Genomic DNA, 26198 nt, shown 5'->3' on the forward strand with positions numbered 1-26198 from the left:
AGTCCTTAGTATTTTCATTTTCATTATTATAACCAAATGCCAAGTGTAAAAAGAATGTGATCTATTATTTGAGTATGTGCATCTGCCAATGTTGTTGGCAGTTTTGATACTATTTCCACATGTTTACATTTGTGCCAGAAATTGCTTCTATTTCCTTCGATCTACTTTTTAAAAAAAGACCCTGGTAAGAATAGGTCTTCAGCAACCTATACTTGCCGTAAGAGGCGATTTGGTCGATGCATAACATCATATTCCAACTGCGTAGTTCGATGCTCTTGGTGTCAATCACAGGATGATCTGGCCCAGACTGGATTATTTACAGACCGCCGTCATATGGCTGGAATACTGCTGAGTGCGGCGTTAAACAAGAAACTATTTTTTAATAGACCTACCCTATGCAAATGTATCAACTGTATTGCCCAATACTCAAAATAAATAATATTTTTTTCCACAACAGCGTTGTGTTATTTGTGGTTAATATAATTATGCTCCATCATGCCTTTCAGTAACATCATAATTATGCGTTTGTGAGGCATCACATATGGCGGGGAACTTTGATGCCCTGCATCAATGTTTTCTTGTATAGAATATGACCGTGTTTGTTCATTCACCTGTTACTCGCCAAAAATGACCTATTTGAGTCACCAATAACAGTTTTCTGAACACCAGGTCTTTGTGATTTTGGTTAGAACAATTACATCACGCAATCAGTGATATCCCAGCTTCATGACCACGTAGTGCGTTGTTAAATAATTACATCACGCACTCAGCGATATCCCAGCTTCATGACCACGTAGTGCGTTGTTAAACAATTACATCACGCACTCAGCGATATTCAAGCTTCATGACCGAGTAGTGCATTGTTAAACAATTACATCACGCACTGAGCGATATTCCAGCTTCATGACCGCGTAGTGAGTTGCTAAATAATTACATCATGCACTCAGCGATATTCCAGCTTCATGACCGCTTAGTGCGTTCTTAAACAATTACATCATGCACTCAGCAATATTCCAGCTTTATGGCCGCGTTACCCGTGAACATCCGGGGTAGAATAGGTCTTCAGCAGACCCGTGAAGATCCGGGATAGAATAGGTCTTCAGCAACCCATGTTTGCCGTAAAAGGCGACTATGCTTGTCGTAAAAGGCGACTAACGGGATCGGGTGGTCAGGCTCGCTGACTTGGTTGATGCATGTCATCGATCCCAATTGCACGGATCGATGTTCATGATATCAATCACTGGATTGTCTAGTCCAGACTCGATTATTTACAGACCGCCGTCATATAGCTGGAATATTGCTGAGTGCGGCGTCAAACAACAAACCAACCAACAACCAACCTCTCATTGTCCAGTGCGAGATCGCGTCCGTCGATATCGAGAGAGAGAGTGTGAGAGAGAGAGAGACACACACATTTTGTTTTGTTTATTTACTTCATTTGTAATTTATCATGTACAACGAATTATAAAATGATACTTTAAAATCATAACAACAACAAAAATGTTGGAGCTATTTTCATTGAACAAGAGATGGATGTATATGAATGGTGACAGTTGTGAAAACAATTTGAGTCTCGTCACATACAGTGACCACCGACAGGTGGCCAAAACGTGATGTTGAGACAATAGCACTAGCTTCACTGGCCATTCGCCTGTGTTCACGTAACAAAGACGTATAGTAACATTTCCTTATACGGAAAGACATTACTTTGCTTACCCTTTCCGATCTATAACACCAGATATCTCCAATTGTATGTTAGTAATAGTTTATTTGTTTCTAATCAATATTTATTTGAATGATTGGATGATTGATATGCATGATTAAATGATTGATGTGCATTATTTGCATGTTTGATTGATTGATTGATTGCTACGCTTCCTAATTCGGAAGTCGTTGGATCAATAGACAGTATTGCAGAGCTCCAGATACGCTGCGTATCTGCATAAAATACGCATCAGAAATGCAGAAATATGCAGTAAAATAAAATCCAAGCGTATCAAATACGCAACGAACATTACAGATACGCTACAAAAATAAAACTTGTGCGTATCATCAAAATATTGTGAAGTAACCCTGCGTATTCGATTAGCAAATCAGCAACTTATTTTGAAATTATAGACGGGCATTCCGTCAACCTTGCCAAACTCCACGATGATAGTTACATCATGATCTTGCCATCACACTTTCTTGTGGAAGTATCGTGGTATTTTTGAGTCCTATAAAGCTCTTGAACCCACACGACACCAGTTTGCGGGGACTAGATGAATAGTGTTTTTAAATATTTAACTTAAAAACATGTGTAAAACCTAGTTGGTAACAGAAATTTGAATACCCAAATAGAATTACTGATACCCAATGATTTTAAAATGCATGGGTAAAATACCCACAACACCAAAAGCTTATCTGGAGCTCTGTATTGACAGTACGTTATTTATCGTTATTATTTGTCTTGAAATAACCACAATAGAGATAAAATATTTCTGTGAGTCCAAATGTCTTGTACAATCGTTATTTGCAATGAAAAAATATAACCTCAACTATTTTTTAAATGAAATAATCTTTATTTTTGTTTTACTTTCCAAGTCACTCCCTTCATTCACAAGTACGGAGCGAGGTCAGAACGTGACAGTTGTGACATCAATTTGAGTTTCGTCGTGTGTACATCGTTTATGGATACAATTGAACAATAGACAGCATTGTTCATAGACAATAGACAGCATTGTTCATGGACAATAGACAGCATTGTTCATGGACAATAGACAGACAATAGAAGCACTGCCCGTTGGCAGTGGGGTAGTTATCAAAAGTTATCTACTGATAAGCATTGAGTTGGTTGGTTGGTTTGTTGTTTAACGCCGCACTCAGCAATATTCCAGCTATATGACGGTGGTCTGTAATTAATCGAGTCTGGACCAGACAATCCAGTGATTAATATCATGAGCGTCGCTCCACGCAATTGGGATCGATGACATGCATCAACCAAGTCAGCGAGCCTGACCGCCCGGTCCCATTAGTCGACTTTTGCATGTCGTAAGAGACGACTAACAGGATAGGGTGGTCAGGCTCGCTGACTCGGTTGATGCATGTCGTATCTCAATTGCGTGGATCGATGCTCATGTTGTCAATCGTTGGATTTTGTGGTCCAGATTGTTTATTTATAGACCGCCATCATAGAGCTGGAATATTGCTGAGTGCGGAGTTAAACAACAAACAAACAAAATTTTCAGACCGCCGTCATACAACTGGAATATTGCTGAGTGCGGCGTTGAACAACAAACATACCAACCAACCAACCCGATTATGTTTCTAGGTTTGTCAGCACCATACCCGTGCTCGTGAGTTTCACCATTGACGGGTGGTAAACGTCTGAGACCTACATCACTTCTGGCTTCTGTTAAAAGCGGCGTTAAACCCAACTCACTCACTCCACATTTCCGAACATCGAATACCCATTAAAACATGCAAATATGAAAACATTTAACCCCATAATTTAATAATATAACTTGATGTCGGTGAAGATATACGTCTCCCAGCCTGTGGCTGATGATACGTCTGTAGTGTTGATAGGGGTAGTGAATAGTTCACACACATTGTCGGCTCTGTGGAAGCTGAGGCTGAAGCATCTGTTGCGGATGACGCACTCCGTGACGCAGAAGGCCCCAGAGACGTCAGAGTAGGCCTTCAGTAGAAAACCGCCTTGATATCTCACACCGTCCATCCTCTCTATGTCAGGGGGTCCCGTACAGTTGTCATACTCTAAATATAGAAGATATGTTTTGGTTTGATGTTGTTTAACGCCGCTTTGATGTTGTTTAACGCCGCTTTGAGCAATATTACAGATATATGACGGCGGTCTGTAAATAATCGAGTCTGGACCAGACAATCCAGTGATTGACATCATGAACATCGATCCACGCAATTGGATTCGATGACCTGCATCAACCACGGCAGCGACCCTGACCACCAGATCCCGTTAGTCGCCTCTTACGACAAGCATAGTCGCCTTTTACGGCAAGTATGGGTTGCTGAAGACCTATTCTTCCCCGGATCTTCACGGGTCTAGAAGGATATGTTCATGTTAGAAATGGGAACGAGTAAATTGGGTTTAAAGACAGCCAAAGGCGACTATGCTTGTCGTAGGAGGCGACTAACGGGATCGGGTGGTCAGGCTCGCTGACTTGGTTGATGCATGTCATCGATCCCATTGGCGCGTGAAGATTCGGGGTAGAATAGGTCTTCAGCAACCCATGCTTGCTGTAAAAGGTGACTATGCTTGTCGTTAAAGGCGACTAACGGGATCGGGTGGTCAGGCTCGCTGACTTGGTTGATGCATGTCATCGATCCCAATTGCGTGGATCGATGCTCATGATATCAATCACTGGATTGTCTGGTCCAGTCTCGATTATTCACAGACCGCCGTCATATAGCTGGAATATTAATATTGCTGAGTGCGGAGTTAAATAACAAACAAAGACATATAAATAGTGTCATTAAAAAGTATGTCCCGAAATATGTTGGTAAAATATTTCATCCCAGTTTGGGGACATTTATGGCCTCCAGAGGACTCCAGCGAAATAATCCAGTCTGGACCAGACAATCCAGTGATTGATATCATGAGCATCGATCCACGCAATTGGTTGCTTGATTGCTTTGCTGCTTAACGCCGCACTCAGCAATATGCCCCGCAATTGGTACCGATGACATGATGACATGCATCAACCAAGTCAGCGAGCCTGACCACCCGATCCCGTTAGTCGCCTCTTACGACAAGCATAGTCACCTTTTACGGCAAGCATTGGTTGCTGAAGACCTATTCTACCCCGAATCTTCACGCGCCAATGGGATCGATGACATGCATCAACCAAGTCAGCGAGCCTGACCACCCGATCCCGTTAGTCGCCTCTTACGACAAGCATAATCGCCTAAATCATGCAGATCTCACAGGTTCATCTGCCAGGTCGTGATTCATCGTACGTTTTTTCAGCAGTATCACATCTTTTTTTTTATTGGACTTAAGTGTCCGAGTATCATACCCGGCGTTCACTTGCATTTATTGGCTTGCTATTACCGCCAAGTCGTTGAGTTACATTTGTACCGAGAATTAATGTATATAAATCGATGTATGACTACATGTGAGGTTGTTAACTCAATGATGTATCTCCGTGGATGCTGTTCCATGTTTATATATACCTCCACACACAACACAACAACGGGATATCCTGATCTAAGAAGCTCCTTATCAGCATCGATTTCGCGGTGTTGTTCACATCAAGAGCTGTGTTATCGCTATGCCTCTACGTGTTAGTATTGACATAACAGAGGGTATTCGACACTATTTCATTTCAAAGTGGTGTTTGTATCCTGTTGATTACAAAGTAGACCCAACGATAGGAAGGTGAGGTGTTTTGCTGCATGTTTTGCTTGACAACGCTATGAGGTCGATATCTAAACGTCGTTATGACAGCATAATAAAGAAGTGGTTATCCTTAAGAATGCCTTCATTGTCATCCATCAGCTTCTAAGGAATGCCTATCGAGCAATTCATCCCGCTGATCGTGTGTTTGACTGCACATCAATAACGATTGAAAGGATGAGACGCATTATGATCAAGGTATTGTTATTTGTGTGTACAAATGCTTGTACAATTGTTAAGTCGTATATCAGATTTGATTGATTGATTGTTGTTTAACGCCGCACTCAGCAATATTCCAGCTATATGACGGCTCATATATCAGATCCGGGGTAGAATAGGTCCTTCAGCAACCCATGCTTGCCGTAAAAGGTGACTATGCTTGTTGTAAAAGGCGACTAACGGGATCGGGTGGTCAGGCTCGCTGAGTTGTTGATGCATGTCATCGATCCCAATCGCGTGGACTAATGCTCATGATATTAATCACTGGATTTTCAGGTCCAGACTGGATTATTTACAGACAGCCGTAATATAGCTGCAGTATTGCCGAGTGCGGCGTTAAAACACACACACAAAAACAACAACATTTTTTTGTTGAACGCCGCCCTCAGCAATATTCCAGTTATATGAAGGCGGTCTGTAAATAATCGAGTCACGATCAGACAATCGAGGGATTGGCATGAGGATTCTCAATACAGAGAACTGAGAGACGATGTCATGCAATTAACAAGTCAGCGACTTGGACACCTGTTCCCGTATACTTGCCCCCTACGAAAAGTATAGGTTGCTGGGGACCAATAATTCTTATGTGGAGTCCCCTCGCGTATCCTAATAACCGACGGAACTAGGGGTACATGCTTAGTTCTTGTTTGTTTTAATCCGAAGTCAGAAATATTCCTGTTCTCGCACAACAGGTCGTGAATAATCAAGTCTTGGTTACACCACTGGTTGATAACCGGGGACCTATTAAGCCCTTGGGTGTGACAAGCATGGGATATCGGTGACCAATCAATCCCGCAGGGTGTGACAAGCATGGGAAACCGGGCACCTATTAAGTCCACAGGGTGTGACAAGCGTGGGATACCGGGGACCTATTTAGCCCACAGGTTGTGACAAGAGTGGGATATTGGCGACCTATTAATCCCGGAGGGTGTGACAAGCATGGGATACTGGGAACCTATTAAGCCCACAGGTTATGACAAGCGTGGGATATCAGCGACCTATTAATCCCGCAGGGTGTGACAAGCGTGGGCTACCGGGAACCTATCAAGCCCACAGGGTGTGACAAGCGTGGGGTATCGGCGACCTATTAATCCCGCATGGTGTGACAAGCATGGGATACCGGGCACCTTTTAAGCCCACAGGGTGTGACAAAAATGGGCTACTGGGGACCTATTAAGCCCACAGGGTGTGACAAGCATGGGAAACCGGGCACCTATTAAGCCAACAGGGTGTGACAGGCATCGGCTACTGCGGACGTATTAATCCCGCAGGGTGTGACAAGAATGGGATACCAGGCACCTATTAAGCCTACAAGGTGTGTCAAGCATATGTTACCGGGGACCTATCAGGCCCACAGGGTGTGTCAAGCATTGGCTACCGGGCACTATTAAGCCCACATGGTGTGACAAGAATGGGATACCAGGCACCTATTAAGCCCACAGCGTGTGACAAGCATGGGATATCGGCGACCTATTAATCCCGCAGGGCTGGACAAGCATGGGCTACGGGGGACCTTTTAAGCCCAAAGGGTGTGACAAGCATGGGATAATGGGAACCTATTAAGCCCACAGGGTGTGACAAGCATTTGATACTTGGCACCTATTAAGCCAACAGGGTGTGACAAGCGAGGGGTAGCGGCGACCTATTAATCCCGCAGGGTGTGACAAGCATGGGATACCGGGCACCTAAAAGCCCACAGGGCGCGACAAGCATGGGCTACTGGGGACCTATTAAGCCCACAGTGTGTGACAAGAATGGGAAACCGGCACCTATTAAGCCTACAGGGTGTGACAAGGATGGGCTACTGCGGACCTATTAAGCCGACAGGGTGTGACAAGCATGGGAAACCGGGCACCTATTAAGCCCACAAGGTGTGTCAAGCATATGTTACCGGGGACCTATTAGGCCCACAGGGTGTGTCAAGCATGTGTTCCCGGATACCTATTAAGCCCACAGGGTGTGACAAGCGTGGGATACCGGGGACCTATTAAGCCCACAGGATGTGCCAAGCATTGGCTACCGGGCACTATTAAGCCCACATGGTGTGACAAGCATGGGATACTGGGTACCTATTAAGCCCACAGCGTGTGACAAGCATGGGATATCGGCGACCTATTCATCCCGCAGGGTGGGACAAGCATGGGCTACGGGGGACCTATTAAGCCCACAGGGTGTGACAAGCATGGGATAATGGGAACCTATTAAGCCCACAGGGTGTGACAAGCATTTGATACTTGGCACCTATTAAGCCAACAGGGTGTGACCAGCGAAGGGTATCGTCGACCTATTAATCCCGCAGGGTGTGACAAGCATGGGATACCGGGCACCTATAAGCCCACATGGCGTGACAAACATGGGCTACTGGGGACCTATTAAGCCCACAGGGTGTGACAAGCATGGGAAACCGGGCACCTATTAAGCCTACAGGGTGTGACAAGGATGGGCTACTGCGGACCTATTTATCCCGCAGGGTGTGACAAGCATGGGATACCGGGCACCTATAAGCCCACAGGGCGTGACAAGCATGGGCTACTGGGGACCTATTAAGCCGACAGGGTGTGACAAGCATGGGAAACCGGGCACCTATTAAGCCCACAGGGTGTGACAAGGATGGGCTACTGCGGACCTATTAATCCCGCAGGGTGTGACAAGCATAGGATACCGGGAAACTATTAAGCTCACAGGGTGTGACAAGCATGGGCTACCAGGGACCTATTAAGCTCACAGGGTGTGACCAGCGAAGGGTATCGTCGACCTATTAATCCCGCAGGGTGTGACAAGCATGGGATACCGGGCACCTATAAGCCCACATGGCGTGACAAACATGGGCTACTGGGGACCTATTAAGCCCACAGGGTGTGACAAGCATGGGAAACCGGGCACCTATTAAGCCTACAGGGTGTGACAAGGATGGGCTACTGCGGACCTATTTATCCCGCAGGGTGTGACAAGCATGGGATACCGGGCACCTATAAGCCCACAGGGCGTGACAAGCATGGGCTACTGGGGACCTATTAAGCCGACAGGGTGTGACAAGCATGGGAAACCGGGCACCTATTAAGCCCACAGGGTGTGACAAGGATGGGCTACTGCGGACCTATTAATCCCGCAGGGTGTGACAAGCATAGGATACCGGGAAACTATTAAGCTCACAGGGTGTGACAAGCATAGGATCCTTAGGAGCTTTCATCATTAACCAAACAGGGTGTGACAAGCATGGGCTACCGGGGACCTATTAAGCTCACAGGGTGTGACAAGCATGGGCTACCAGGGACCTATTAAGCTCACAGGGTGTGACAAGCATGGGCTACCGGGGCCTATTAAGCTCACAGAGTGTGACAAGCGTGGGATACCTGGGACCTATTAAGCCCACAGGGCGTGACAAGCATGGGCTACTGCGGACCTATTAAGTCGACAGGGTGTGACAAGCATGGGATATCGGCGACTTATTAATCCCGCAGGGTGTGACAAGCATGGGATACCGGGATTCTGTCACCTATTAAGCTCACAGGGTGTGACAAGCATGGGATACCAGGAACCTATTAAGCTCACAGGGTGTGACAAGCATGTTGTACCGGTTACCTAGTGCGGTGTGACAATCATTTGATACAGGGGTCCTTCTAATCCCTTCAACCAACAGGGTGTGAACAGCTGCGTGTTGTGGCTCAACTTACCAAAAATCCATTTAGCGCTTGGGGCGTTCACAGTTAAACTGTCGACACCGGGAATAATGTGAGTAGTATCACCGTAGAGAATGTCTGCGTCCTTCACCTTGCCCCGACCTATTTTGAAATGCCCATCTTGCCAAGAGGTCCAAAACTGAAGATAGCCAGTGCAGTTTAAGACCGACCCAAGGAAGTCTACCTCTGTCCCAAATGCATAGAATCGGCTTTTAGTGTCGACCCATCCCCCGAGTAGCATCCTGTACATCATTTGTTCACGGAAGTACAGTTTGATGTTGAAGTCCTTACACGCCATGATTTTGTACGTGATCCAGTCCTTGCCACGAATATCAAAGCCGAAGTTCATGGGGTTGACAACGTCTGCGTATCCTTGTGTGTTGAACGTTATCGAGCAGACTGGAAGGAAAGAGAAAGCGTTGGTGAGTCATTCTCCAAGATATGTATCGTCGTAGATTGGAGATATAATACACTTGACAATCGAGGATGAGTTAGCGACTGGGAGTTGGGGCCGTGGTCATCACAACTTTTGTTTTGTTTGTTTGTTGTTTAACGCCGCACACAGCAATATTCCAGCTATATGACGGCGGTCTGTAAATAATCGAGTCTGGACCAGACAATCCTGTGATTGACATCATGAGCATTGAGCCACGCAAGTTGTTTACGATAACATGCATCAACCAAGTCAGCGAGCCTGACCATCCGATCCCGTTTGTCGCCTCTTACGACAAGCATAATTAGAGAAATGTATATACAAAGATGCACATATAGAGGTAGTTTCATCTTATACATACTAGAATCTACATCTGTTAAAGCTATGGAAGTGTTGATGTCGATGTTGATGTTGATGTGTTACAACTGACTGCATTTGCGCTCAAACTGGGGCTTCAGTTCGCCTACACCATAATTCACCTACACCTCTATTCGCATCCACAAAAAGTTATACTCTGCATTATTGACCCCTATTTGATAACGGGCACTTCCAGTGCTATATTTTTATACATTACCCCTTTTGGTTTGAAATCGCGAACAACTTTGTCATACATATTTAAATAATTTACATATGCTAATTAGCGTGTTGTAAGATGTCCAATCGACCCGTGAAGATTCCGGGGTAGAATAGGTCTTCAGCAACCCATAATTGCCGTAAAAGGCGACTATGCTTGTCGTAAAAGGCAACTGACGGGATCGGGTGGTCAGGCTCGCTGACTTGGTTGATACACGTCATCGATCCCAATTGCGTGGATCGATGCTCATGCTGTCAATCACTGGATTGGTCCAGACTAAATTATTTACTGGAATATTGCTGGGTGCGGCGTTAAACAACAAACAAACAAACAAACAAACAATGATGTCCAATCCAACCACTTCCACTGTTGCAACTAGAATATTAAAATATGCTTAGTAACAGAGATCCTTATGAGTCATGAACAATCACCCATTTACGAATTCGATCGTTTATTATTTGTGTCAATTGCACTTTATTTTCAGCAAGATAAACATTACAGCACGATACATACCTCCCATGGTAACACACAACGACAGCGCCACCGGTAGTAAGACACACTTCATTTGGATCTGCTCGTTATCTGTAACTGAAATGTTATACGGAATTGATTTGTGAATAACGTCAACAGAGAATGAGTTAGAAATTGCTTTGCGCCCTAATGAACAATAATCAACACTATCACATCGGACTCGTAAAGATCCGGGGTAGAATAGGACTTCGGCAACCCATGCTTGCTGTAAAAGGCGACTATGCTTGTCGTAAAAGGCAAGCCTTTGAGTTTTCCTTCTTCAATCGACAAATATTATTCATTGAAATCAGGACATACTCTGGTGACATTGGTTATATGTCAAGGAAATAAAACAATTCTGAATTTTTGTAAAACATTTCGTAACAAGATTTGAGGAAGGTATGCCAGACAGATATACCATCTGTCCGTTAGCAGTATTTAAACCTTCAAATGTACTTAATATAGCTTGTTAACAATTCTACCAAATACTAAAATATCTAAGAAAATGAAATAAACACTTTGCCATAAAGCATTTATTCTTCATACGGTGAAATTTGAATTTGAATTTGAATTTGAATTTGAATTTGTTACAATGATTGTTTCTGTTAGGATTCGGTAGACACTCACTGCATTGTATTTGGGCAGTGACTAGTCGTCAGAAAGTTACTATATTTAGATGCTAGTGTGTTGTGTAGAAGTTTCCAGTAGTTAGTTGGAAAAGAGTGTGTTTAGGCATCTTTAACACTTTTCATCACATCAAGACCTGCTTTCATGTGAGGATCACTCATCATTCCCGATTCTCTGCCTAGACCGTTCCGGAAACTTGACCACATTCGCCGCTGGGTGAATATATATATTATTTTCAGACTTTGGCTATCATCACTGTAGTTTTGTATTTGATACTGGCCACTGCCATCATATTATGTCTTGCCATTGAATATTGTTCTACTGTGTAGTGCCATTGTCAATGCTGTGCAGTAATTTGTATTGATATGTAAACCTAGTGAATTTTGTAATGCATTTGTTACTCGTTTACCATTGGTTGATTGTTTGTTGGTTTCACTATATATAAGTTCGTTACGTACATTTCTGGGTTAACATATTATTTCAATTTGGGTATCGACACGTAACAATTTTCTGCCGCTCCGTTTCAGCTTGATGTGGACCACACCAGTGCTCGTGGTGTTCACCAAAGCGGTAAACGTCTAAGATTTAGGCGTTTACCGCCTTGTAGAAAAACAACGAGCGTGGGTTTGGTCCACATCAAGCTGATATGGTGCTGACAAACCTGGAAAGGTAATCAGAGCGAAGCGGGATTCGAACCCACGATCACAGGTTACTGGCATGCTGCCGAAACACCATGAAGAGAATTATTCTTGAAAGTTCAAATATCTAATGAAATAAGATATTTATAAAACAAAACAGTTTCTCTCCAATGACAAATGTTAATTATCAAATAATATTTAGAACAAAGCTAAGTCTTGGGAAACAAACAAGCTGATCTACCTGATTGCTGTTCACCCCTCAGTCAACGGGTAGATACTAGTAATCCAACAGCTTCCTGATCGTCGGTTCTGAGAAGGCTGCTTCAACGCACACGTTTAACTGCATCTAACGAGCGCGCACATTATCGCTGAAGTCTCGCTTATCAAACGGACGCTTCATTATTTCAACGATCGATCGCAACGGCAAACCATGTGATATAATACATGGGACAAGAGGCACTGTGTTATGTTTTGGTTTTGGTTTGGTTTGTAGTTTAACGCCGCACTCAGCAATATTACAGCTATATGACGGCGGTCTGTAAATAATCGAGTCTGGACCAGACAATCCAGTGATTGATATCATGAGCATCGATCCACGCGATTGGGATCGATGACATGCATCAACCAAGTCAGCGAGCCTGACCACCCGATCCCGTTAGTCGCCTTTTACGACAAGCATAGTCACATAGACAAGTATGGGTTGCTGAAGACCTATTCTATCCTGGAATATTCACGGGTCCGGTCTGATGTGAAGACCTGGGTTCTGTAGTTCACCTGCGTGGTCAGAGTGAGTGAAAATTTCAGTTATATAACGGCGTGTCAGCTTGATTTTGGAGGAAAGCTCGAAGTGATGCAGGTCTCAGACGTTTACCACTTTGGTGAAACCCACCAGCACGGGTATGGCGCTCATATACCTAGAAACCTAATCAAGGCGAGCCGGGATTCGAACCCACGATCATGGGTTTCTGGTGCGCCAAAGGAACGACTCACCTCTCCACAGTGAATGGTAAGACACGTAAAACATCACCATGCAAAATGAAAAACACATAAGTAAATATGCATCAGGCATAAATGTTGTACGAATGAGGGGGGTTACAAATAAAGGGTTTAATATAAATTTTAACAATGCCTGTTGAAATAATTATGACGGCGGTCTTTAAATAATCGAGTCTGGACCAGACAATCCAGTCATTGATATCATGGGCATCGATCTACGTGATTGGGATACGATGACATTCATCAAACAAGTCAGAGAACCTGACCGCTCCTTCCCGTTAGTTGCCTCTTACGACTTATACGGTTGCCCATAAGGGACACGGAGTCTTTTTTCAAGATTTTGATATTTCACTTACTTTTATCGTAACCTTTTGCAAACTAACAATATTTGTCATACAAATATGTGATAAATCATGTATAAAAACAACCGAAAACATAAAAAAGGTACTTTCAAGCAGCTATTGAATGGCTGAAATGTGAAGCGAAAATGTCAAAAACTAAAATGTAAATGTCCAAAACAAAAACGAAAAGGCCAAAAACAAAAGCGAAAATGTACGGTGGCCCATAAGGGACATGGATACTGTTTTTCAATATTTTGATATTTCACTTACTGTTATCGTAACCTTTTGCAAATTAACACGATTTTTCACACAAATATGTGATAAATCATGTATAAAGCAACCCATGCTTGCCGTGAAAGGTGTCTATGCTTGTCGTAAAAGGCGACTAACGGGATCGGGTGGTCAGGCTCGCTGACTTGCTTGAAGCATGTTATTGATCCCAATTGCGCAGGTCGATGCTCATGATATAAATCACTGGATTGTCTGGTTCAGACTCAATTATTTAGAGACCGCCGTCATATAGCTGAAATTTTGCTGAGTGCGGCGTTAAACAACACACCAAACCAAACCAAAAGACTTTCAAAAATGAGGGTTGACAGCCTTGGCGTATGTTGCGAAGCTCAAACATTTCTGTGATAGCCCGCCTTCGGATAACACAGAGCATACACCTCCAAGTACAACCATCTCGGAAGATTTGCAAGCTGCGTCCCATGTACGGGAAAGAAGGAAGAAATTGCTAGACATGCTGAGAAGAAATAAGAGGTCAAGTAGAACAAATCCAGAGACGACAGCGGGCAGACTTAAAAAGAGCACAAGAACCATTAATATTGGTATGCGAGTTCTTAATGAACGAAAACGCGACAAAGATGGCTGGAGAATAGCTAAATCAATCAAAGCCCCACTTGGAGACAAGAACTGTATTGTTATGGAATTTTCACTGGATTCAACATATGAAACATTGAAGACTAAAATAGAGACGGCGCTGTTTGTGAACGGAAATAATTCCGTTCGCGGAAATGCTACTGACTATGATTTAGAGGTCGTCAATGGAAGGAATGAAAATCTTAATGACACTCTATCCTGCAGTTTTAATTTAGGAAACTATATTGAGGGAAATAAGGATCCTGGGAGCCATTCGCTTCTACCTTCTTTGCAGTCCACAGAGTCTAGTCAGTGACACTGATGGCAACAGTGGTGAGTATCATACATCACGGTTTAACAGTATCGCATACAAGATCGTTTGACGCGTTAATGTAATTGATTTTGTTGCATATTTGTTAAATTACGTTCCAGATTCAGACACAATACTTCCAGAATTTGACCTTGGAACTCCAAGTGGGGAAGTTTTGCTTCATCGAAGGACTCGAAACCGATCAAACACCTCACCTTCAGCAAGTCAATCAAACAGATCATCGACCTCAACTACGGTATATCCTTCCACCACGACTTCGTTTTTAGAGTTACCCCTTGTCACAACATCGTCAACGTTTCACGTCTCAGCCTCCGGTGAATCTTCTGACCATGCCATCCTCCACAGTACACCCATCAACCGACACCTCACAAAATACCGCTGATCATCTGACCGCTTCACAGGAAATAAACTGTCCTTCTGTTCCAATGACAGCAATAGCAGGATACAACATGCAGTGGTTAGTATGAAACATTATCGAATCTTATAGTCAAACTGTTTTGGGGATAATATTACTCTTATCTTAACAAAGTGACGGCAGCCCACTTATTGGGACAAAACATATTATAACCCGCTACAACGAAGTAGGCAGGGGGTCCTGAAAAGGCGTCCGTCTGTCTGCCCGTCCGTCTGCCCGTCCCGAAATTGTTTCCGGTGCATAACTCAGAAACCGTTAAATATTTCCAAACGAACCTTTGCATGCCTATCAGGCTCATGCTCAACTGGTGCTTTTGCTTTTGATGAATTTTATAGATTCTTATGTTTGACGTTTCTGTGACAACAGGTTGGACTTAAGTTGGTTAATTGGGCTAAAGGTAATGTTTGGCTAGTTTTCCCCGTGGAACAGACATTTATAAGAAACCTGACGTTTGACGTTTCTGTGACAACAGGTTGGACTTAAGTTGGTTTATTGGGCTAAAGGGAATGTTTGGCTAGTTTTCCCCGTGGAACAGACATTTATGAGAAGCCTCACCGTGTACAAACTCATTTTTGTTTCCCTTCTTATCAATAATTTCTGCCTAAATCTGGTGCATAACAATAGGCCAAAACAATAAATATGATTGTAACTGAACGGAGAAAACTACACGATGGGTGCGATAACGGTTTAGATTTATATATACGCAAATATTGAATTTCATGTTTTGATATTGGTTTTTTAATACAGGTGAATAATGCCAATATTCTGGACGAACTGCAGGCTGCTGCTGAAGAGATGAGCAGCTTCCTAGTAGTGGCCGGATGCAGTATAATCCTTCAGGATATGAAGGACAAGGAGAGACTCGTCCGTGCGTGTGTACAGTTCTACATGGTAGATCGAGTTCAGTCATGTATGACAATGTAAGTGAAAGTATAATCTAATGTTTGCTCAATTCATTTATTTAATACCACCCTCATGAAAATAAACATACCTTCATCTTTTAGAATCTTAATACATTCTCGTTGGAAAATAAAATATATGTAGGTGTGCTTTGTACAGGTATTATGCATTTGAATTTTGAAATGTCATGGTTTCAGACTACACATTGACAGTTATAACAGTATACTTTAGAGTTTTGCGAGTGAAATTTGGAAAAAGAATTAAAAAACATACTGGAAACATGACAATAACATCTTTATACATATGTGAATAAGCATTTTCACAAAAAGGGATTAAACGTTTCCAAGTTTGTCATTGTTTAAATTTTATGTTTGCTGAAAGTAATAATGCTGCAAATGTATACTCATTAGGATTAGCGGAGAAAATAATGCGAAATGAATTTAATGCTCAACATTTAACGTTTTCAGATTCTTTGAAGGTCTTTCGACACTTGGTGTCCTCGAAACAATGAGAAAACAGCCATCTTTCTGCAGTTATCTGTTCTGCAAATCCGTGGGTAATCTTGGCTTGGACACCGTCACGGAATCGTTTAAGCCTGTTCTGAACCCTGAAGGTACAAACAGAAGACGAAAATAAGTGTCCACATTGGCATATTGGAATGACTACCTGAGCGACGTTAAAGGTATTCGAATGAAATGAAACTTGGTATTTTTCATAAAGATTTTGATAGGTAACGTACAAACGAGCCTTATAATGCATTTTTTTAGGTTTTAGTGGTAATGTATGATTTGATATCCCTGAAGGGAGTCATTACATTTTTATCTGCAATTGGTCTTTTGTTTGTTTATTTAGCACAGTGCAGGCACATATGCAAAACTGTAGTTTTAGATTAATAAATAATAAACTATGCCTGTTTATGGGTGTGATTTCAGAGGGGGAATCAAGACTGCAATTCTCCCACATATTGATGTTCGCCACTGGATCTGAATCCATACTACCTTGTGGATTTGATACAAACCCACGACTTGAGTTTCTGCCAGATTCACCAAACATGAGATATCCAACGGCTAATACCTGCAGCTGCATTTTAAGATTGCCTGTTACCTATGATGAATACAGCGAATTCAAAGAAAACTTTGAGTTTGCAGTGTTAAATGCTGTTTGGTTGGTATTGCGTGATAACCTTTGCAAGTGGTTATCTATAACTATTGTTGACAGCAAAGAACACCTATAGAATGACGAAGACTTTCCTATTTGATCAACAATTTTCTGCTCAAAGAAAAAGTACAGATTGTTTTGTTAAAACTACCATTACCACTGCGGTGTCTGGGAGTTTGTACACACAGGCGCGCGTCTTAAAATAGTGTTAAAACAACAACAAAAACGATATAGTAAAAAATAGTTTATATTAGACCAGTTCCAGTTTAACTCGCACTCGCCCGTCTTCTCCATAAGAGTAAAGGTGGGACACTTCTCTGCCGGTATGCTCCCTTGAGACCAACTAAGAGTTTTTTAAAGTGTAAATCGCAATACACAGAACAGCTTTAAAAAATATTCTTTTGACGTCCATTGATGCACATAGGATAGACAACATGGAAGACAGACAGATACATATGTGTATGAATATGTGATTTTATTTAACAACGCTGTATAGAAATGTTTCATAAAAATTTCAATCGATGCCCCTGAGTGCTTAGACGACATTATGCAAATATAAAGCTACCTTAATGGTGATGAATTATAATCTCATTCTAAAATCACTATGATTTAAGGTGGCAGTCATTTCGCCATTCCACCGACTGCAAAAGCAGATGATATGTAGGTTGGCATTTTCTGCAATGATTGGATTTTATTATCTACCAATGAACAATGCTAGTACATCTGCTCACAGGTCTTCGCCAACGCTGTCTGAGCAATTGGGAACATCGACTGGGATTTATTATGAATCACTTCTAAACAGCGTGGTTAAATGAAATTGCATGTATACATATTATTTTGTCCTTCGACCGTGTTGTCTATCCTATGGGCATCAATGGACGTCCAAAGCATATTTTTAAAGCTGTTCTGGGTATTGCAATTTACACTTTGAAAAATTCTTAGCGGCTCTCAAGTGAGGATACCGACAGTGGTGTCCAGAAGTGTCCGATCTTTAAATTTATGTAGAAGACAGGCGATTGCTGGCTAGACTGAAACGCGTCTCTTATTAAAGATAATTTTACTATGTCGAGTTTTTTGTTTGCTTTTTTGGTTATAACACTATTTTAAGGCCGCGCGCCAGTGACTGTACAGTACTTCTAAATTTTAACCGGTCGCTGATTCACTGTGTTTGTTTGGTTTATCAGACAAGGCTCTGAACAATCTATTTATTTATTTGTTATGTCTACTTCAGTGACTTATATGAATACTTTGGTTAAACAATACTCATTTCTGCAGTATTGAGAGATTTTAGACATTTTACATTATTTTCATGTCTCATGAAGGAATCCAAATGTTAAGAAAGTGAAATACTAGTGAGTAAAACGTTGGTCGCCAGGTCTGGGAACAAAATTTATGTTATACATTTTACGTTTTTAAGTTCTTAACTGACATTATAGAATTATTTTTGCGAGAAAACTGAATCCCCATCTACTATTCATTGATATACTTCCACTTTAATTGAACTTAACATTCGTTCTCCACTAAGTGGAGATTTGCTGAACTTTGACGTCCCTTAGTCATCATTATTATTTTACATAACTTTATGGACAAGTACAAATTTAGATATGTATACCAGATGAGGTTAAATCAGAATATTCACGAAAACATTGTTTTATATATTATCTGATATCAAATTATACATGAAATACAGTCAATAACTGCATTTTTACTCTTGTCCCTCTCCTATATACATCAAAACTTTCAAACTATATTTCACATTTTCCCAATACGCATAAAATATTCAATGTTATTTGTTAATAGAATTGACATAGAAACTGTATTTGAACAATATTATATCAGTATTGTCAGTTTTTGACTGAGAACATTCATGAATCTGTCCCAAAAGTGTCATCCGATACGTTCAACACTTTTGAAATCGTAGTTATGATATTTGAATTGAACTCTTTACACATTTAAATAATGCATAAACACGGGTATTAACTGATTATCAAACAGCAAACTACAGCTTTGACATGCGTATTCAAGTAAGCATGGTACAATTAAAACTTATTTTTTTATCTTTGTTACATTCGTTTTTCATCATGCAGATACGTTAAACACACCAATACGGATTGTGAATCTCCTAAACCAGTTACAGATTCGATACTTTCTGACAGAATGAAAAGCGAGATAAAGGTGTGATGTATGTTCAGGAGATGTGAAGTGGATTAAAGGGCAATGTATGTCGCTCTTTTGTTTATTTGTGGCATCAGATATGTGTTCATCAGATACGTGAACTGAATACATTTTATTCAGAATTTAATCAGGAATACCTGCTCATTTGACCAAAGTGCGACGTAGAGAGTCATGCCACTTCCATTCTGAGTATGTGTCTTTGAGCACAATTTTTTAAACAAATCCTATAAATATTCCATTTTGTTCGGTAAGTAATCTCTTAAACTCGACGTGACAATATTGATGGTAATATTAGCATATGTTTTAAAAATTTAAGAACATGATCGGATCCTATATTGTATTATTACGAGCTTATGTATACCACAAACACTGAATCTTGCAGATAACTATTTGATAATTTAACGTATCTGATTTATATGTTCATAAGTCTGTTTCTAAAACATGTGTTGCTAAAAAGTATGATATCTATGATATAACTGTTAGGTCGATCACATAGTGTGTTGAGATAGTTTTAATGGAAAGATACTGTAGCGTTTGTGAGTTTTTAAGAAAAATATTATTTATGAAGTTTCAACAAAAAAAGAACAGAACATCAGATACATTAACGACGACCAGTGGTTTCAAACACTGTTCTTTGTTAGCTTTCTGCTAAACACAATATTTTCTCTTTTTGACAAAATCTTTATTATCAAATTGATCTTCAGGTGTACATTTAATGTCGTAATTAAATTCAGAACAAATACAAAAAATGTGAAATTCGCATCATGAGATTTTCAGAAATCATGATACATACAATTAATTGTGTTAAGTTCAGTGAGGAACGTTTTTGTCTTGGTACTTTCATTGGCCATTTGGAGACATTTCTGGCAAAAAAACTACAGAGAGTCAGTGTTACCAAGTAAGGTTAACGTATCTGATTATATAGAATATGACCGTGTTTCTTCATTTACCTGTTACTCGCCAAAAATGACCTATTTGAGTCCCAAGGAATAGTTTTTTGAAGACCAGGTCTTTGTGATTTTATTTAAATATGAAAAGTGTTTTAATTGAACTTTTATTTTACCCGATGTTCCCCCTCCCTTTTAATTAGAGGCTTCATTACTGGAGTCAACAGTTTTTTTACATAAAGACGTCAAGGTCAGTGTGACAGTGTGAAATCCTGCAACAGTCATACAGTACAGTGAAAACTGCGAAGACCAGCTGGTACTGGCGAAACAAGGGCAAGATGCAGAAGGTGCCATGGTGCAACGTCATCAGTCTGTTTTTATTACATGCATGAAATATCAATTGTTTGCAATTTTATGAAACTCGCGAATAGTTGTGGTATCTTGATACGCCTCTGAACTGAGGTTTATTATACAAAACTGGTTTCAAAGGATGATGCTTACAAAACAGAAACCTTACTTACGTTACTGAGTCAAGATAATAGTGTGAAAGGCCCCAAATGTCTCTGGCACTGTACACTGAAACCGTATGGTTTCAATTTATCCCACCCGTCAATGTGCCAGAGATTTAGTTGGGACCTTTCACCCTATAATCTCGTCGTCTCAGTCTCCTCTGAATCCTTGACAATACAACATCAAAATCTAATATCTTCAACACTGAACGGACTGTTTCCCTGTCAGTCACAATCCCATGTACCTGGTGCAATCGTCTATGCATAGATCGGTAACCCAGGGTGAAATCACTGCCTCAGAGTTCTTGTTCAATGGCGTCAATTACAGTATCTAGATCATCTTTAAACTTTCTTCGAATCAGCTGTAGATTTCGCAGAATTCGCTTTAAGTGTCTTACGCTCACATTTATGTCATAAAGCACACATAAAACATAGTAATATCTTTGTAAGAGAAGCCTAAATGAAAATAACGTTCGATTAGTTCATCTCTGTCTGTGGATTCTGAGCCAAAAGGCATGTCGTTTTCAGGAATAGTCATCTTAATGTTTGTGGAGCATGAACGAAATGGCCGTCACTCCAAAACGAGGTTATCATTGTCACGTGACTTTCCACCGCGGTGGAAATTATGGAGAAAGGAAACTTGAAAAATTCAAGAAAACTATTAGAACTATTTCCACTGCGGTTGAGATGGTTTTCTGTATTTTCATTTTAGTTTTTGACATTTTCGCTTTTGTTTTGGACATTTTCGTTTTTGTTTTGGACATTTTCATTTTAGTTTTTGACATTTTCGCTTCACTTTTCAGCGATTCAATATCTTCTTTAGGCATGTATGACAAATCGTGTTAATTTGCAAAAGGTTACGATAACAGTAAGTGAAATATCAAAATATTGAAAAACAGACTCCATGTCCCTAGTGGGCCACTGTAAAAATGTCAAAACCTAAAATGAAAACACAGAAAAGTATTTCCACCGCGGTTATAATATTCCCACCGCAGTGATAATATTTCAAATGGTGTAAATAGTTTTCTGATAGATTTATTGAGTTGTTCAAGTTTTTTTTCTCCATAGTTTTCACCGCAGAGTTTTCACCGCAGTGGAAAGTCACGTGACAATGATAACCTCGTTTCTCAGTGACGGCCATTTTGTTCATAATCCAGAAACATTAAGATGACTATTCATAAAAACTAAATGCCTTTTGACTAACTGAACGTTATTTTCATTTAGGCTTCCATTACAAGGAGATTACCATGTTTTTATGTGTCCATGACAAAAATGTGAGCCTTAGACACTTAAAGAGAATTCTGCGAGATCTACAGCTGACTCGGAGAAAGTTTTAAGATGATGTTGATACTGTAATTGACGCCATTCAACATTGAACAAGAACTCCGAGACAGTGCTTTCACTCTGGGTTACCGATCTATGCATAGACGATTGCACCAGGTACATGGGATTGTGACTGATAGGGAAATTGTCCGTTCAGTATTGAATATATTGGATTTTGATGGTGTATTATCAAGGAGTCAGAGGAGACTGAGACGACGAGATAATAGTGTGAAATTTAAGGCCCCAACTAAATCTCTGGCACATTGACGGGTGGGATATTTCAGCTTCATGACCACGTAGTGCGTTGTTAAACAATTACATCACGCACTCAGTGATATCCCAGCTTCATGACCGCGTAGTGCGTTGTTAAACAATTACATCACGCACTCAGCGATATCCCAGCTTCATGACCGCGGAGTGCATTGTTAAACAATTACATCATGCACTCAGCGATATGCCAGCTTCATCACCACGTAGTGCGTTGTTAAACAATTACATCACGCACTCAGCGATATTCAAGCTTCATGACCGAGTAGTGCGTTGTTAAACAATTACATCACGCACTCAGCGATATGCCAGCTTCATCACCACGTAGTGCGTTGTTAAACAATTACATCACGCACTCAGCGATATTCAAGCTTCATCACCACGTAGTGCGTTGTTAAACAATTACATCACGCACTCAGCGATATTCAAGCTTCATGACCGAGTAGTGCGTTGTTAAACAATTACATCACCCACTCAACGATATCCCAGCCTCGTGACCGCGTAGTGCATTGTTAAACAATTACATCACGCACTCAGAGATATGCCAGCTTCATGACCGCGTAGTGCATTGTTAAACAATTACATCACGCACTCAGCGATATCCCAGCTTCATGACCGCATAGTGCGTTGTTAAACAATTACATCACGCACTCAGCGATATCCCAGCTTCATGACCGCGTAGTGGGTTGTTAAACAATTACATCACATACTCAGCGATATTCAAGCTTCATGACCACGTAGTGCGTTGTTAAACAATTACATCACGCACTCAGCGATATTCAAGCTTCATGACCGAGTAGTGCGTTGTTAAACAATTACATCACGCACTCAACGATATCCCAGCTTCATGACCGCGTAGTGCATTGTTAAACAATTACATCACACACTCAGCGATATGCCAGCTTCATGACCGCGTAGTGCATTGTTAAACAATTACATCACGCACTCAGCGATATCCCAGCTTCATGACCGCATAGTGCGTTGTTAAAAAATTACATCACGCACTCAGCGATATCCCAGCTTCATGACCGTGTAGTGCATTGTTAAACAATTACATCACGCACTCAGCGATATGCCAGCTTCATGACCGTGTAGTGCATTGTTAAACAGTTACATCACGCACTCAGCAATATTCCAGCTTTGTGACTTGAGTGCGTTGTTAAACAATTACATCACGCACTCAGCGATATTCACGCTTTATGGCCGCGTAGTGCCTTGTTTAACAGTTACATCACGCACTCAGCGATATTCCAGCTTCATGACCGCGTAGTGCGTTGTTTAACAATTACATCACGCACTCAGCGATATTCCAGCTTTATGGCCGCGTTACCCGTGAACATCCGGGGTAGAATAGGTCTTCAGCAGACCCGTGAAGATCCGGGGTAGAATAGGTCTTCAGCAACCCATGCTTGCCGTAAAAGACGACTATGCTTATCTTAAAAGGCTACTAACTGGATCGGGTGGTCAGGGTCGCTGACTTGGTTGATGCATGTCATCGATCCCAATTGCACGGATCGATGTTCATGATATCAATCACTGGATTGTCTAGTCCAGACTCGATTATTTACAGACCGCCGTCATATAGCTGGAAAATTGCTGAGTGCGGCGTAAAACAACAAACCAACCAACAACCAACCTCTCAATGTCCAGTGCGACATCGCATCCGTCGATATCGAGAGAGAGAGAGAGTGAGAGAGAGAGAGACACACACACATTTTGTTTTGTTTATTTACTTCATTTGTAATTTATCATGTACAACGAATTATAAAATGATACTTTAAAATCATAACAACGACAAAAATGGTGGAGCTATTTTCATTGAATAAGAGATGGATGTATATGAATGGTGACAGTTGTGAAAACAATTTGAGTCTCGTCACATACAGTGACCACCGACAGGTGGCCAAAACGTGATGTTGAGACAATAGCACTAGCTTCACCGGCCATTCGCCTGTGTTCACGTAACAAAGACGTATAGTAACATTTCCGTATACGGAAAGACATTACTTTGCTTACCCTTTCCGATCTATAACACCATATATCTCCAATTGTATGTTAGTAATAGTTTATTTGATTCTAATCAATATTTATTTGAATGATTGATATGCATGATTAAATGATTGATGTGCATTATTTGCATGTCTGATTGATTGATTGATTGCTACGCTTCCTTATTCGGAAGTCGATGGATCAATACACAGTATTGCAGAGCTCCAGATACGCTGCGTATCTGCGTAAAATACGCATCAGAAATGCAGAAATATGCAGTAAAATAAAATCCAAGCGTATCAAATACGCAACGAACATTACAGATACGCTACAAAAATAAAACTTGTGCGTATCATCAAAATATTGTGAAGTAACCCTGCGTATTCGATTAGCAAATCAGCAACTTATTTTGAAATTATAGACGGGCATTCCGTCAACCTTGCCAAACTCCACGATGACAGTTACATCATGATCTTGCCATCACACTTTCTTGTGGAAGTATCGTGGTATTTTTGAGTCCTATAAAGCTCTCGAACCCACACGACACCAGTTTGCAGGGACTAGATGAATAGTGTTTTAAATATTTAACTTAAATACCCACATGTGTAAAAACTAGTTGGTAACAGAAATTTGAATACCCAAATAGAATTACTGATACCCAATGGTTTTAAAATGCATGGGTAAAATACCCACAACACCAAAAGCTTATCTGGAGCTCTGTATTAACAGCGGGCGACGGTTAGTTCATTGTTCTTATCAAAGAACAATATGATCAAAGACAAAGACAGTCGATCAAAGACATCAAAGATCAACATGATCAAAGACAGTTGATCAAAGACATCAAAGAATTGAGATCAAAGACGGGAGGGTGGGAGGTTCCTTTGTGACGTCATTGTGACGTCATGGATGGCTCGATGGCTGAATAGTATTGTGAATAATAACCTATTGTCTAATTCCTTTGTCAGTAACCCAAAGATTTCAAAGTGACTAACAGAGACAATATTTAAATTGAAACAGTTAAGGACCACAACGTTTTTCGATATAAGATATCAAATTTTCAACGAAAATATTTCAATGTACAATACTTTAGCAAAAAAGTCTTGAAAGTATGTTATTTATCATTATTATTTCTCTTGAAATAACCACAACAGAGATTCGCCAAATATATCTATGAGTCAAAATGTCTTGAACAATCGTTATTTTCAATGAAAAAATATTAACCTCAACTATTTGTTAAATGAAATAATCTTTATTTTTGTTTTACTTTTCAAGTCACTCCCTTCATTCACAAGTACGGAGCGAGGTCAGAACGTGACAGTTGTGACATCAATTTGAGTTTCGTCGTGTGTACATCGTTTATGGATACAAAAGAACAATAGACAACATTGTTCATAGACAATAGACAGCATTGTTCATGGACAATAGACAGCATTGTTCATGGATAATAGACAGACAATAGAAGCACTGCTTCTATAAGCTTCTGATTAGCATTGAGTTGGTTGGTTGGTTTGTTGTTTAACGCCGCACTCAGCAATATTCCAGCTATATGACGGTGGTCTGGAATTAATCGAGTCTGGACCAGACAATCCAGTGATTAATATCATGAGCGTCGCTCCACGCAATTGGGATCGATGACATGCATCAACCAAGTCAGCGAGCCTGACCGCCCGGTCCCGTTAGTCGTAAGAGACGACTAACAGGATAGGGTGGTCAGGCTCGCTGACTTGGTTGATGCATGTCGTATCTCAATAGCGTGGATCGATGCTCATGTTGTCAATCATTGGATTATGTGGTCCAGACTTGTTTATTTACAGACCGCCATCATAGAGCTGGAATATTGCTGAGTGCGGCGTTAAATAAAAAACATACCAACCAACCAACCCGATTATGTTTCAAGGTTTGTCAGCACCATACCCGTGCTCGTGAGTTTATAGACCTACATCACTTCTGGC

At 41.1% G+C, this 26198-nt stretch overlaps 1 protein-coding gene across 1 annotated transcript; it reads right to left on the reverse strand.

Moving 5' to 3' along the window:
* Window positions 1-3315: 3315 nt before the first annotated feature.
* LOC124124150 lies at window positions 3316-12455 on the reverse strand. Its single transcript, XM_046487237.2, has 4 exons — window positions 12336-12455; window positions 10833-10907; window positions 9307-9711; window positions 3316-3756 (listed from the first exon to the last, which is right to left on the reverse strand). The coding sequence occupies exons 2-4, from the start codon at window positions 10882-10884 to the stop codon at window positions 3491-3493; spliced, it is 723 nt and encodes a 240-aa protein (XP_046343193.2). The 5' UTR covers window positions 10885-10907; window positions 12336-12455; the 3' UTR covers window positions 3316-3490.
* Between the last annotated feature and the right edge of the window lie 13743 nt (window positions 12456-26198).

This window comes from Haliotis rufescens, unplaced genomic scaffold (genome assembly GCF_023055435.1).
Source record: "Haliotis rufescens isolate VD_foot unplaced genomic scaffold, xgHalRufe1.0.p SCAF_77, whole genome shotgun sequence".
Taxonomy (NCBI): Eukaryota; Metazoa; Mollusca; class Gastropoda; order Lepetellida; family Haliotidae; genus Haliotis; species Haliotis rufescens.

Excerpts from the sequence above, each read along its gene's own strand:
- LOC124124150 (XM_046487237.2), bottom strand. The coding sequence starts at position 10,884 with ATGAAGTGTGTCTTACTACCGGTGGCGCTGTCGTTGTGTGTTACCATG. Across the intron at positions 9,712-10,832 it reads GTTGTGTGTTACCATGGGAG|TCTGCTCGATAACGTTCAAC; the intron begins GTATGTATCGTG and ends CTTTCCTTCCAG. Across the intron at positions 3,757-9,306 it reads AAGCGCTAAATGGATTTTTG|AGTATGACAACTGTACGGGA; the intron begins GTAAGTTGAGCC and ends TTCTATATTTAG.